General features: G+C 43.8%; 2 protein-coding genes across 2 annotated transcripts; both read left to right on the top strand.

Moving 5' to 3' along the window:
• Positions 1-7,691: 7,691 nt before the first annotated feature.
• Positions 7,692-9,203, top strand: H6S33_005921 (uncharacterized protein; the record flags this gene model as incomplete). The annotated part of the gene is made up of 3 exons (XM_044837320.1): positions 7,692-7,954; positions 8,029-8,256; positions 8,321-9,203. The coding sequence occupies 3 exons, from the start codon at positions 7,692-7,694 to the stop codon at positions 9,201-9,203; spliced, it is 1,374 nt and encodes a 457-aa protein (XP_044699230.1).
• A 1,426-nt stretch (positions 9,204-10,629) lies between these two features.
• H6S33_005920 (uncharacterized protein) lies at positions 10,630-11,811 on the top strand (the record flags this gene model as incomplete). The annotated part of the gene is made up of 5 exons (XM_044837319.1): positions 10,630-10,665; positions 10,734-10,828; positions 10,894-11,131; positions 11,191-11,218; positions 11,270-11,811. The coding sequence occupies 5 exons, from the start codon at positions 10,630-10,632 to the stop codon at positions 11,809-11,811; spliced, it is 939 nt and encodes a 312-aa protein (XP_044699229.1).
• Positions 11,812-13,508: the final 1,697 nt, after the last annotated feature.

The raw sequence follows: 13,508 nt of genomic DNA, 5'->3' as shown, positions 1-13,508 counted from the left end.
ATTTTTTAACGCTTTCATTTCTCTTTCATTTTCTCTTTTGTTTTTAGGCAAGAGAGAAACAATCAACTGTGGGAACTTCTGCGTTGTGACGAATGTAACGCCATATTTGAGGGTCTGAAAAGAGTATTTGCAAGAATTATTTTTAGGGACAGGTGTTTTCCTATCTGCCCGTTTCGGGTTTCTATGTGATTTTTTGCGGTGTCCCGATTTTTCTCTTTTCAACTCTAACCCTTTCTTCCTTTGTTATATATAGAAGGAGCATATTTGAGTAAGAGGTGGATGATCAAATGAAAGAAAAAAGTTTTCTGGTTTTGTGCTTTGGTTTTTTTGTCATTGGTGTTTTCTTTCTGTGTCAATTTAGGAATTGGGGTTCCGGGTCTGGGGGGGTTTGGGGGTTTATCATTATTTCCTTGTGGCTGGGAGCAAGTCTTGGGTTTAGGTATGAAGAATTCGATACATGTTGAGGGTGGAAGTACTCCTACCCCGAAAAGCTCATTATACTTTTGGGCATACAGTACTGTAGATTTGACGTTGGTGAACAATTGCGGTATCTTTGAGCTCTGAAAAATCTAAATTGATATTGTGGAGAGGTTTTGACAGCCGTATTCTGAATTTTGAATTTTTTTGAGTTTATTCTCAAAATCGATGTACAGTTTATATTAAGTTTAGAGAAAAAGGATTACATTAGAAATATAGATGACAATGTTGCATCCATAAGGGGAAGGAACCAAAACACTTGTAATTATGACCTGTAATTTCTCCCTGTTTTCTCTCTCGCTACATCCTTATGCTTCACCTAGGAGCGGAATTACCACATAAAGGATTGAGGTGTCTTGGCGATCATTTCTACATTGTGAAGGGGGGTTAGGATTACGGTACTTGGTACCGTTGCGGGGGTCTCGGGTGCGACAAGCGGACCCGGGGAAATTCGTAAATCCGAGACATATGTGCTGTGGTGTTCCTGGTGGATTTGAGGTTTTGCATGCGTGTGGGGTGAGAGAGGTTCGTTCGTTGGTTGGCTGCTTGCTTGCTGACGGGTTGGGGTTGGCGTGCGTATCTGTCATGTGCCTTGCAGATGTTGGGCGTGTTTTTGGTATATAACTGCATTTTAATCTACGTAATCGGGATTTCGGGACAGCCTTGCTCGCTTAAAAGCTTGTTCTTTCTTTGTGGGGGACGAAAGAAGAAGCTCCAGATGTGAGGGTGGGGTTGGATTTTGGTGATCAGTCTTGTGTGGGTCATGGTGGGTCACTCGCCGATGAAACATCGGCTGTACGTTGAAACAGTATTGAACTGTAAGCTCCATGTTTACTGATGTTGGACCACTTCTAAACATACAACTGTATGTTAACCGCTCAATGTATCTTCGGCGTGTCTTGGGCCCCTATATTTATAAAGAGTGCATGTAGGCTCAGCTGCCCAACGAGCTGCAGGACAAGATATTTTGGACGGCAAGTCTACGGATTGGGTAGAGAAGCGTTACTCTACAATACGCGTACGTAGAATGTAAAGCCAAAGAACCCACTAAGCACTAAATATCGGCGTATTGGAGGAGCTATTGGTGAATGTTGTGTTTTCCGTTGTGGCTCACGGTCACGTCAATTAGAGCGATCTATCATATTGCAGGAGGCGGACACAACTCGGCTACATATCTCAGGAGCAGATACGATTTGTGTAAATGACAGGGATGACAGGACGGATACTCGGGGCAATCCAGGAAATAACGTCTTCAAGCTGCTTAAGATTGGTGTTTGCGTACGCATCGACCACTTTGGGACTAGTGTGCAGTGACCGAGCATCGTAGCTACATTGTAGTAATATAATAGTGGGATAAGGCTAAAGACGATGATGATGATGATGATGAGGGAAATCCCATTCGATGAGGTCTGTTTGCATTGATAATACTGGAAATCCATCTGCCGTAAAAAAACCTGGTGTTACCGGACCGGTACACCGTGAACGATTAGTCCTGGAGTTTTGTTAACCCCGACTTAATTCCCATTCTTGTCTTGGGACCCACCCCTCGGCTCTTTTTCACGTAGGCCTTGTGTCACGACGTGGTTAAGCAGTCTGTTAGAGCCTCATGTCTCGGGAAGTTCCTGTGTCTTTACATCATGGCTTTTATGTATGTTTCACTTCCTCCAAAGTGATTTCTCGGTCTTGACATGGTTTTCCCCCACAACGGTGAAGGCTGAGAAGGTGGCCTGGCCTTTTAAAAAACGCAGTTCCGCTTCCTTCACTTCTTGATCGTTCTTCGCTTCTTACTCCTTAAATTCATATCCAGAATTTCGCGCTTCTCACAGTTCCAGGTTGCCATCAGTCACTGCGCATGCCGGAGTCGTTGATGGATTCCAGTCAGGCCCTGAACACTTGGCTGGTGGGGCGCTACCACTTTAGCTGCACATAGTAGCTAACTGGTGTGACGTGACGCGAGCAACCGAAGAGCCGAATTGGAAACAACAGCAAGCCCTTTCGCGTGTGCTGAGTAGAATTTTATAAATCAAAACAAGCCTTTTAGTGGCCTGGGTGGGCCGAGAATCAAGATAAGTAGTTTACTCATCCTCGGTTTATCGCCCTCGACTCTCCCTAAACTACTGCATCATCCCTCTTCGCTCTGCATTCCTCTTTTTTTGGTCAGTACAGGTTTATCAATTATAAAAGGCCACACAGATCTCTCACTATTTGGGCATGGTGTCTCTGACCCAAGAATAGTGACACCGTTAATACTTGGTACCACCTACCAGACAATTTGCAGTCTCCATCGTCGTCTGTGCCAAATCAGGCACCGCAACCTTCTTAAAGAATGGGCGATTTTCCGGTTTGGGTTAATTGAAATGGCTTTATATTATCTTATGTGTTCGAAATGATCAAAGGGAATGAACTTTGGGTAAGTGCAAAACCCCCCCACTATTCTTTTATGATCTGCTATCGGCCAAAAAAGATACTGATAAATTGAACAGTTCAACTTTCTAGGATACATTCAGCATATGCCAAGCTGGGTACAAAGTGGGAGCTTTCTCCTTTGCCTCACGTCAATGCCAATATATTCCGGCACAGCCTCCAGACCATACTGTGAATTATAAGGGAGCGCCTAAAGAAAGAGATGGTCCCATATACCCAATTGATAGTGCTCGATATAGCACTGCCCGGTTCTGGTTATGTATATATGTGGCTGTGTCCTTTCATGTTCCTTAAATACGTACGGCAGGTGATGGGGAGGATCAACTTTGCGGCTGCGACGTCTCGGTGTCAGGTCTCAACACCCCCATATCACCACGCAACGAGAAGGGTGGCCTTTCTATATAAGAAGGATATATAGCGAAGAAGACCTCCAAACCCTCCAAGACAAAGAAAGGTCATTCACAGAATTGATGCTTCGCAAAGGTTTGGAATCTCGCTGGATAAATACCTCTTTGACGATTGGTAACACACTATGATGGATATCATATCAAATTTTCAGACTTGGGCTCAAGAAGACACCGCTTGGGCTCTCGCCGGGTACTACCACTCAGCTTCGTTTTAGCAACACTTGGTAGTGACTTTCCTTATTCGGTAGCGATCTAAATTTATCTTTCCATCTTGCAGTCGTTTACTACTCTACTACTCGAGAATCACAAAAAAAGGGACATCCTTGCTGCGGGTGTGCCGGCAATACGGTTTTCGCGATGCAAGATAGCAAAAAATATACAGAGTCTTGCCCTCCCGAAGCACGATATCTAACTCTTAGCTGCACGCAGAGTGAATGGAGTGCATTTGAATCTAACTATTGAAAACTAACTCAACAACATGCAGGTTTCAGCAGGTTCAGAGCCCGCAATTGGCATCCGGGCTACCGAACCCCTAACGACTATTCTTACAAGGAACATATAAGCGAATACATATAAATTCCGTCAGCGATCTATCTTTGACGGGAAGAGCATTGGGCATGTTACTTTTAAAAGAATTATTGACTTAGGTACTTACAAAAATAGCCACACATCACCTGACAATGATGTGGGTCTGCATGGTAGGACAGAACTATCCAAAGTCTTGGCGGCATGAACACTGCATGAGCTTCTAGAGCTAATGATAACTCACCCAAATGTGTGTTCTAGGATTCTCGGGGCATTCAGAAACTATAGCATAAAGTTTAAAGACCTAAGCTTTAAGCATTCCAAAATTTTCTTGAATTAACCAAATGGGCACTGGATCCAGCTATATTCGGTGTAGCTAAACCGGGATCAATATAAATATATGTCTCAGTGCTTTGGTACGTACGCATGTATATTGGGTCACAATTTTGGCGTTGTGTGACCTCCCATGCACAAACTAAAGCTTGGGTGTTAGTATTGTAGGACGGCTCGAAATCAGATGGTTCCCGACAGTTTATCCTCCTGATAGCTTTCCTATTTGGAGATCCAAATACGTCTTGATGACTTTTAATAGTATCACCACTGCATTTTGCTCAAGGCCAGTGCTTGAAAGGATGTTGCAGGACATCTATGATTCGGCAATCATAAACGTCAATTGATTTGGAAAATGTGGATAATACATCGGTAACCTCACCTGATAATCCTACAAACTACAGGCCGGACTACCGATACTTGGGGCCGAGGCCAAGTAGTTATTGCGGGTCGGATGGGGTGCCCTCACTTAGGATTGAATAACGTCAACTCAATTGTAGCTGAACTGAGTACCATAGCTTTCACATACCGTACCTACCTACCGGGGTCTCAGAATTGAAGTTTCCGGCCCGGTTGATTGCTAAATGAACCCCGCTTTTCAATTACCATGGTTACATGTCTGGATATCTCACATTTTGGTTAACGCACATTGGATTTAGCAAACTAAGCAAATAAGTGGACGGAAACAGGGAGCTAGTCAACGATAGTACAACGTTTCTAAAGCTAGTAACAAAACAGATAGCGATGCTAAAAGCCTGATGGATCTGTAAGGCGTAAGTTACATGACGTTTCTCTATTATTAAACATTGGCAATACATACATACATGCTGACCCTAGATCGATCAAGTGCCGTATCAGGACCGTAAATAATTATCATCTGCCGCCGTCATGGCCAAAACGGTCTGAAACAATGCTGGGACCTGGAAAGAATCGCGACGCCCGGTTTTTCTGGCCTGATATGCAGTGACCAGGCCCTACCAGCTTCCAGAATGGATTCTTCTATTTACCTCATTGAGGCGAGCTATTCTGGGAACTTTGTGATGCAATAAAAACACAAAACACAGAGTATAGCGAACACAAAGAAAAAAAGGTAAGGTTGACAGTGGCGAATCGCCGATTTCCTAGTTGCACTTCATTAGGAATGGCAACTGATTCGAGAGCCTAGGAGGAATCTAGGGAAAGTGCGATTTTACGTCCAAAGCCTGCTTCAGATTTGCGGGTGCCCCACCAACTTTATTGAACTTTTGGATAATTCTCTTCTAGGTCTGGAATTGGTACTCAATACGGAACAATGGTATTTTCATGAATACGAACTTTAGACTCTGGTGCTGACTGTACCTGAGTTGTGATGACTTGAAAAGCTACAAATTCAGTATTGAATCACCATAGTGATTGTGCCTTATAGTCATCATATGTTGCACCATCAACACAAAGATTTCTGCATTATATGTCGTGGCACCGGATATCTGCAGGGACTGTTACGATGGGCGTATCGATGCAGAGTGTTCTGCTAGTTTAATTTTGGATGTGACAGGTGTTTCTAGGGCAGTTCAGAACAAAGATCCAATCACCTTCGATTCACAGTCGTTAATATCTTGGCTTCACCTATTTTTGGCCGACAACGTAGCACTTTCCCTAATCACTTACTCTAAAAATTAGTCTCACAAAAAGAAATCTGGAATATACCCAATTCTTGGAGTTTCCATTCGCTAGAGTGACTTGAATATATGGCTCGGCAGTTTCGGAGCTTATTACTACCATAGGCATGTACGCCGAATTATCGAGACAAACCTTATATCAAAATGACTGAGCCTCAAGTTGACGAAGTAGCCGGAATAAGACGAACAAAGTCCTTCATCAGAACTCTTCCGCCGGGTTCTGCAAGGGAGGAAAAATGTTGCGGGGGAACGCATGTGTTTTATTCTTACGTGACATCTGTGCCTTTCAGGGCAAGAAGTGGTTACAAGAAGATGCAGGCAGGTAAAGGCTAAGCGCTGATTCGGCTAAACCACGTGGATATTTAAGGGACCTAGACTACACGAATAGCATCGGCCCTTTTTCATGACGATTTTCCGGGCTCACGGAATGGATTGTGCGACCGAAGTTCCCTGGAATACAAGCATATATCAAAAGGATCTGGTTCTATTTGGCCCGGAAATTTACAACAGGTGAATCCATGGGACGTTATATATGTCATACCCGTTAATTTGTAACATACTAACTTGACTGACTCCAAGGCTGAATGGGAGGCTTTTGTCTTCTTTCGAGTCTCTTTACCCTTCTTTGGAGTTAACGGCTATCGGCTCCAACTACCTCAGAGCTAGTAAAATGCCAAGATAGGGTCCTGCGTTCTGATGGATAAAGAAGAACACAAAAAGAAAAGAAAAAGCAAAACATCACTAATAGGAAAAGTAATTCCGATTTGGACCATTCCCGTCAGGACCCGATTCTCGGTCTTCGAACCAGAAATGTACTTATATGTACTTTTTCTTTGGACATTAGACTGAATTTTTGAACTGGCTTCATAGATATCTAGTTCTCTGTAGATCCAGGGCGAAGCCATAATAATAAGGGATTGTCACACAGGGCTGTGTGTATATGTGCAACCTTCGCTCAAATGTGTGGAACAAGTTGACGAAAAGACTCCAAAGGATTGAATTTCCGTTTATTAGTGACGCGCCCAGATTTCTTTGCTTCAAGTGGATTTATTCAACTGAGAAGCACGTAAAGTAACGGTACGGATTGATTGTACGCGTCTACTTTTGGAAATTTCAATCAGAGGGAACCATTCAAGCTGGCCATATTTTTTACATTCGAGGCATCGGAGACTCCGAGGAAAGTCCCTTGCCAGTTCTGACAATTAGTCTTCTCGCTCAACCGGTCCTTCTTTTGCCCGTTTACTCTGAAACTCTCTGAGTCACCTCCACAAAGATCTCAACTACGTCTCTTTGCAGCTGTTTATGCTTAATTCGTCCTGTCCGGCGGGTTGGGTCCGAGACCTTTCAGAGCGAATTAATCATTAGTACCCCTCCGTTTTTTCCCTTCCCTGACGAGGCTGCGCCCCTAGCTACCGATCCACGAGCAAGTAAACCTTACTAGAGCAGAACTGGCGGCCAACTCAAATACCAGGCTTGATCTCCCTCGTGGCTTTTTGAGGTGGTCTATTATACATATTTCATCCAACTGTTGCTTGGCTTAACACTTACTCCACTGTTATATCTAATTATATTCAAATTATTGTCGTCCCACGATACTCACGCAACACAAAAATGCCAGGCACAGGCAGCGGGTCACGAAGAAGCCATACAAAGTCGCGGAAAGGCTGTAGGACATGCAAAAGAAGGCACATACGGTGCGATGAGAACTTTCCTCAATGGTATGTAAATATGAGGAACTCAAAATGGAGAGCCTTCTGGCGAAGCCTGTGAACTATATCTCTAAATTAGATTGCTAACCTACTACTTGTAATGTCTTGCATCTTGTTCTTAAAGTCGCAACTGTACAAAGCATAACGTTCGGTGTGATTATATGGATGCGCCAGCTGATGGAGAGAACCCTCCAATACCGGGAAGCCCTGATCTCAACATCTCTTCACAGGACCAGCAAGAGCTCGACAACTGGGTTGTGAAAGGAGAATGGCCATTTCCCAGCCTTGGTTTGAATAACGAGCCTTCGCCTTCGAGCTATTCACCAACAGACCTTCGACTAATACATCATATCTCATCGGTTGCGGTTAAGATGCAAGAGTCTAAACCAGAGAAGGATCAGTTGTGGACCAAGCGGGTACCAATGTTTGTCCCCAAGTCTTTTTGAATGATTCGGATATTTCCCTGGATATGCTAAATACTTACACGCCGTCTGAGAGATTCCTGAGGATTGCTATGTGCAGTGATTTTGTCATGCACTCGTTGCTAGCGTTGTCAGCGTCGCATCTTTCGTGGCTAACAGCATGTTCAGCTACTATGCACCTTGCCTACCAGCATCGGGGATTGGCTCTCAAAGGGTTACAAAAAGCCATCGGAAGTTTCTGTAAAGAGAACTCGGATGCCGTGCTTGCAGCATCTATACTTCTTTCATGGCAAGCTACTGATTGGTAAGTTCCTCCTGATCTCGGACCTTGGCAATTAGGCCTGGGCAGTGACTGAGATATGTTTCAGGCGTACATGGGCCAGTTTGATGCAAGGAACGTCTACTGTGATAGATGAGATGCAAGAGTGGAAAGGCGAAAGTCAGCTCAGTGATTTTATCGAAGAGAAACAGATATTCGGAAGGACACCATACCGGCCTCAAATTGTGAATTCGGAACGCGATAGGCAGGTGCTAAATCACATATTCAATTCTTTAGAACGATTACAGCCTTACGTCAGCGGGAAGGTTGAGGAAGAGAGAGGGTTGAACGAGCTTATCAATTTCATCCAAAATCTAAAGAATTATATACCTATACAATCGCCAGAGGAACAATTCGAGCATATATATCCCCTGCGTTCCTGGCTTTTCTTCCTTCCTATAGACTTTGTTAAGCGGGTCGAACGGGATCCCGATGTCATGATCCTCCTCGCTCATTTCTATGGTGTTGCTCTTGCTGTAGAGCCTTTGTTCCCAGCTGTTGGCGCAGCTTACTTCGGTACAATGTCAATTGGTCCCATCGAGGAGATCCATAAGACATTATTAAGGCTTAATTCTGAGGGGGTGGAAGGGAAGGTTCTGGAATGGCCAATCAGTTTAATGGATTTCCCACTGGAAATGGTGCATGAATTCAAATTGAGAATGGGTTGGAGGACGATAGAGGAAATCAATTCTCCGGTCGAATCCGAGCATGCAAGCGAAATGATGGATTACGAGCACGGCTTTGGCAACCAGGTACCCATGATCAAAACAGAGCACGGCATTAATTTGTTGCACACACCTCTGTGTACACCCACCAATGGGTTCAACGTCAATTCCTTTTCGAGTTTTTCGATGTCACCTAGCCCGCTTATGACACATCTGCCAAGTACGCCTACATCGCCGGATCATCTTCGTGGGAATTGGGATTCTTGATGGTTGTGGAATATGGGAATTTGCAAAACTGTGAAGATTAATAGATGGAGCAGGGTTTACAAGGTTTTAGAATTCTTCGCTCACTTTTGAGATGCTTTGAGTAATACATATGTATCGATATTTCTTTTGGTTTTAGCTCGTGTTTATGCATCATGATGCGATCGTCGGTGCAGTGCACCATAATACGGGAAGAACAGGTGTTTGGCCGGTGGGTGGGCTTAAAAGGTTCAGCTTGTTTTTTTTTTCATTTGTTACTACCATTTCTTATTATCGAATGTCAATCCTCGAGTTGTTACCATTAAAGTTGCCTGAATCAACTCTCACGTTATATTTATAGCCTGTGCTTTATAACCGTCGATTCTATGCACAGAGTAATTCCGAATCCATAATATGGCCCCGGATTGTTTAGTGATCACCCCTGGTGGAATATTCCCCAGCTACAGCGAAAGCTTGCTATAACGGTACCTTCTATAAGGGTAATCTCTCTATAACGGTAGCACTTCTCGGTCCTTTTTGCCCGGATTTCAGCACAATCACCTCTTATATAAGGGTAATCTCTCTATAACGGTACCAAATTCCGGTCCCGAGCGTACCGTTATAGCAAGCTTTCGCTGTAGGGAGCTGCGTAACATTCAATGTTTAAACCCCAGCTCTACTACTCCAGGCAGAATTTTTTTGCACGATACTCGAAACTACATGTTGATGATGACTGCATACAACGGATATAGTAACTGATTTAGGAACAGCAATACCGAATCTCGACTCTTGGTTCTTTGTTCAAAGAGCGATTTATTCTACAGATAAGAACACTAAGCATTCTTATCGAATAAACTTGGCTTGTATTGATGTATAATGGCGTATGTGTAATTTATAAAATATACTTGAATAGGCATACATGTATGTGGGTATATGTACGTCCCAGTCATTAGACCCTTGACATCGTCATTAATCCCTGCATGAACGTACAAAATTATTATGTTGAGTACTTGAAGAGCATATGCATACATACACTACTGTATCCACCTACGCGTACGTAAGGCTGCTCAGTGATAACTACATGTAAGTACATGCTACAACCTCACTTTTCTCAGGGCGAAAAAATGTTCTTATGGGTCGATTCTGCCAAATGTTCTAGATAGGGCTGGGAGTGCTAAGGAATCTAGTTAGGAAAGGTTTCAGGTCCAATGATGTAACATTCCAAAAAGAACCGGCTGACAAATATTTGCAGAGCCTCCACGCCTCTGAGGTGCGCTAGTGATGTGTTTATTCGGACCTCTCACAGTCTATCGTCTCTTCCCATAAGCATCAACCCCAACAACCCCCCACCACCCCCGCTCCCCACTTTGCACAACGGCACCGGTCCCCGTTCCGTTCTTTTTACAACAAGTCAAACACTAACGAGCCATATAACTGCTTGCAGCTCATCATGTCTGGGGGCTGGAACACCATTGAATCGGATGCTGCAAGTTCTCACCCATTGATGACATCCTTATCCTTTTTAAATTACGCTAACAAGCTCACTGCTTGTAGGGTGTTTTTACCTATCTGGTGGAGAATCTCGGCGTCAAGAATGTACAATTTGAAGAGATGATATCTTTGGATGCATATTCCCTCAAGCAACAAAGGTGCGCTATCCCCCTCACTTAGCTGCCGTAAGTGGCTTTCTCTAACATCAGTTATTCAAATTCAGCCCCGTATATGGTGTAATCTTCCTGTTCAAATACCCGGTGGGTGAGAAGAAAACAGATGAGGCTGTCGATGGGCAATACGATTTCGAAGCTTCCGATAACATCTTCTTTGCGAACCAGACCATTCAAAATGCATGTGCAACACAGGCTATTCTATCAGTTTTACTGAATAGGGGAGATCTTCAAGTTGGAGATTCACTAAGGGACTTTCGAGAATTCACACAAGCGTTCCCCGCAGAGGTAAACTATTGACATTCTTTCGCGTTTTCACAAACATAAACTCACATTTCCTTTTGTAGTTGCGTGGGGAGGCTCTGTCAAACTCAGGTAAGCTTAAATAATGCGTGGTGTTATTGGTCATAGCTAATTGTGGGTTAGAATTAATTCGCGACGTTCATAACTCATTTGCTCGATCAAGTCCCTTCATTGATGAGGGCACACGTGCTGCAACCGAGGACGACGATGTTTACCACTTTATCGCATATACACCCGTCAACGGTGTTTTATATGAGCTCGACGGACTTCAACCGTCTCCAATTTCCCACGGATCTTGTAGCGATTCGGAATTTTGCGACAAGATCATCCCTGTTTTACAGCGTAGGATTAATAGGTATCCTGCTACAGAAATCCGCTTCAATTTGCTTGCCATGATTCAGGATCCGAGAATTAGAGCTTCGGAGATTGGGGATGTTGAGACAGTAACAAGGGAGGATGATAAAAGGAAGATGTGGACTTGGGAGAACGAGCTTAGAAGACACAATTTTGTCGGATTTACTCATGAGGTGCTGAAAAACGTTGTCGCTTCGAATTTGAAGGAAGGGAAGTACGACGAATGGTTGAATGGAGCCAAGGAAAAGGCTAAACAGCGGATGGAGGAGCGCATCAAGAAAGGAAAAAATGGAGAGGACATTGATGAATAGATTATTGATACCGCATATAGAAGCGCTTTCATCTAAATTCTACGTCCACATCTCCCAACAAGTAATTTAAAGTACCTGCTATACCTATCCATAACTATTATTTTATAATTTGGGACGTATATACATATAACTAGGCAAGTTACATGCATGCATATCTCTTCAAGGAGATAAACTTTCAGTTTGGCATAATTCTCAAAACTCGAGATCATGTGTGTGCTTCAGCCCTACCAGGTATGTGCCTTTGCGATTTCTATATGCCATATCACAAGTTATTAAATATGGGACTGCAGATAGAACGCCACTCATGCACGCACAACAGCTTGCGCGAGGAAGTTAATATGGCGATCTTCTGTAAGGCTAACTGCCTCAAAACGTCCCCGTGAGGTTTCCGGAACTATGTATGTGAACTAATTTCTGGGAAAGGGAACTTGGGATGGAAACTGTTCAGCCCACATCTGCATGATGCAGTGCCTGTATTCTTGAGAGAGACTGGGGTTTCATTGGGGCATGGAACCTTTGGATCCTTCTATCGGATCTGCAAAGACGCATATGCCGAAATTACCACATGCATGAGAGACAGAGGGGATGAGTAGGCCTGAAAGACGGGTTCTAGCCCGATGTTTTATCATAGTAGAACACGCAGAACACCGGGAAGGAAATTGATCTATGTATAAGATGAGTCACCTGCGAGTGCTATATCAACATAAACGTTGGTTATACCTAGACCTCCGAAACCTAACCTGAAGTCGTAAATACCGATTGACCTTTGCTTTTGATTTCGCGAGTGACATTATTAGTGGCACTAGCCTATTAGTTAGCGTTATGCCACACAGACGGTAAAGGGGAACTATCATAAAAAATCACTCGTTACTACATAGTGCTACCTGCATCCAATTGACAAGACCTTAGTAGCGTGGACGATCATTCGCCCTGCCGCACAGCCGGTGGGCTAAAGCACACGTACAACCCACGCTAAGACCTAAAAGCACGCGCCATTCTTTTTTTAGGGGATCTGCTCAAGGGGCTCTGCCTCGGTAGTGAAATTAATCTTACTAATACAATTATTAAATTCAAACAATTAAGCACCTTTTCAAGTAGAGGATCCCACGGGGAACAGCTACGGCCTTTCCGGGATATTCGTAGCTACTGACTGGCATAACAGATCCTCTATACCGAAGATATCATAGCTTTAATTTTGGGGGGGGGGGGGGGGGGGGGGTATTCAACACAATATTGTCAGGAAGCTGTTTTCCGTCGAATGCGGCCGTACCCGGACTGTTCCCCGTGGGTATCTTATGTAGCTAGGAATGACAAAAAACAACAATATATTTCTAAGACCAGTTAGTAATAAGTCGCCCCTGTTAAACCTGTACATATACCTGTGCCTCTGCCCCTCTATTATTAGTATTGTGTTCATAAACTCTTTAGAGAAGGCAAACAGACTCGGGTTTTCTTCGTGCCAGAGTAACTAAGTAATATTCCATGAGACTTGCCAAGACCCAGTATTACTCGCACGTAAGGTACACAGGCCACATGTACTCTTCACCGACTCGTACAATAGCTAGAACGACAGTAACACCGAAAGAGCTCGCGTTACGGCCTCAACAAATAGATGTAGCACGTATGGGGGCTTCCGTTATTTTCGTGATATAGCAAACGGACCGGCCCGACCCAAATCCGGAGACTGAGTGAAAAAT

Source organism: Morchella sextelata, assembly GCF_020137385.1.
Source record: "Morchella sextelata strain SCLS chromosome Unknown scls_2, whole genome shotgun sequence".
Classification (NCBI taxonomy): Eukaryota; Fungi; Ascomycota; class Pezizomycetes; order Pezizales; family Morchellaceae; genus Morchella; species Morchella sextelata.
Note: the sequence above shows the minus strand (reverse complement) of the source record. Positions and strands in the feature narration are given on the sequence as shown.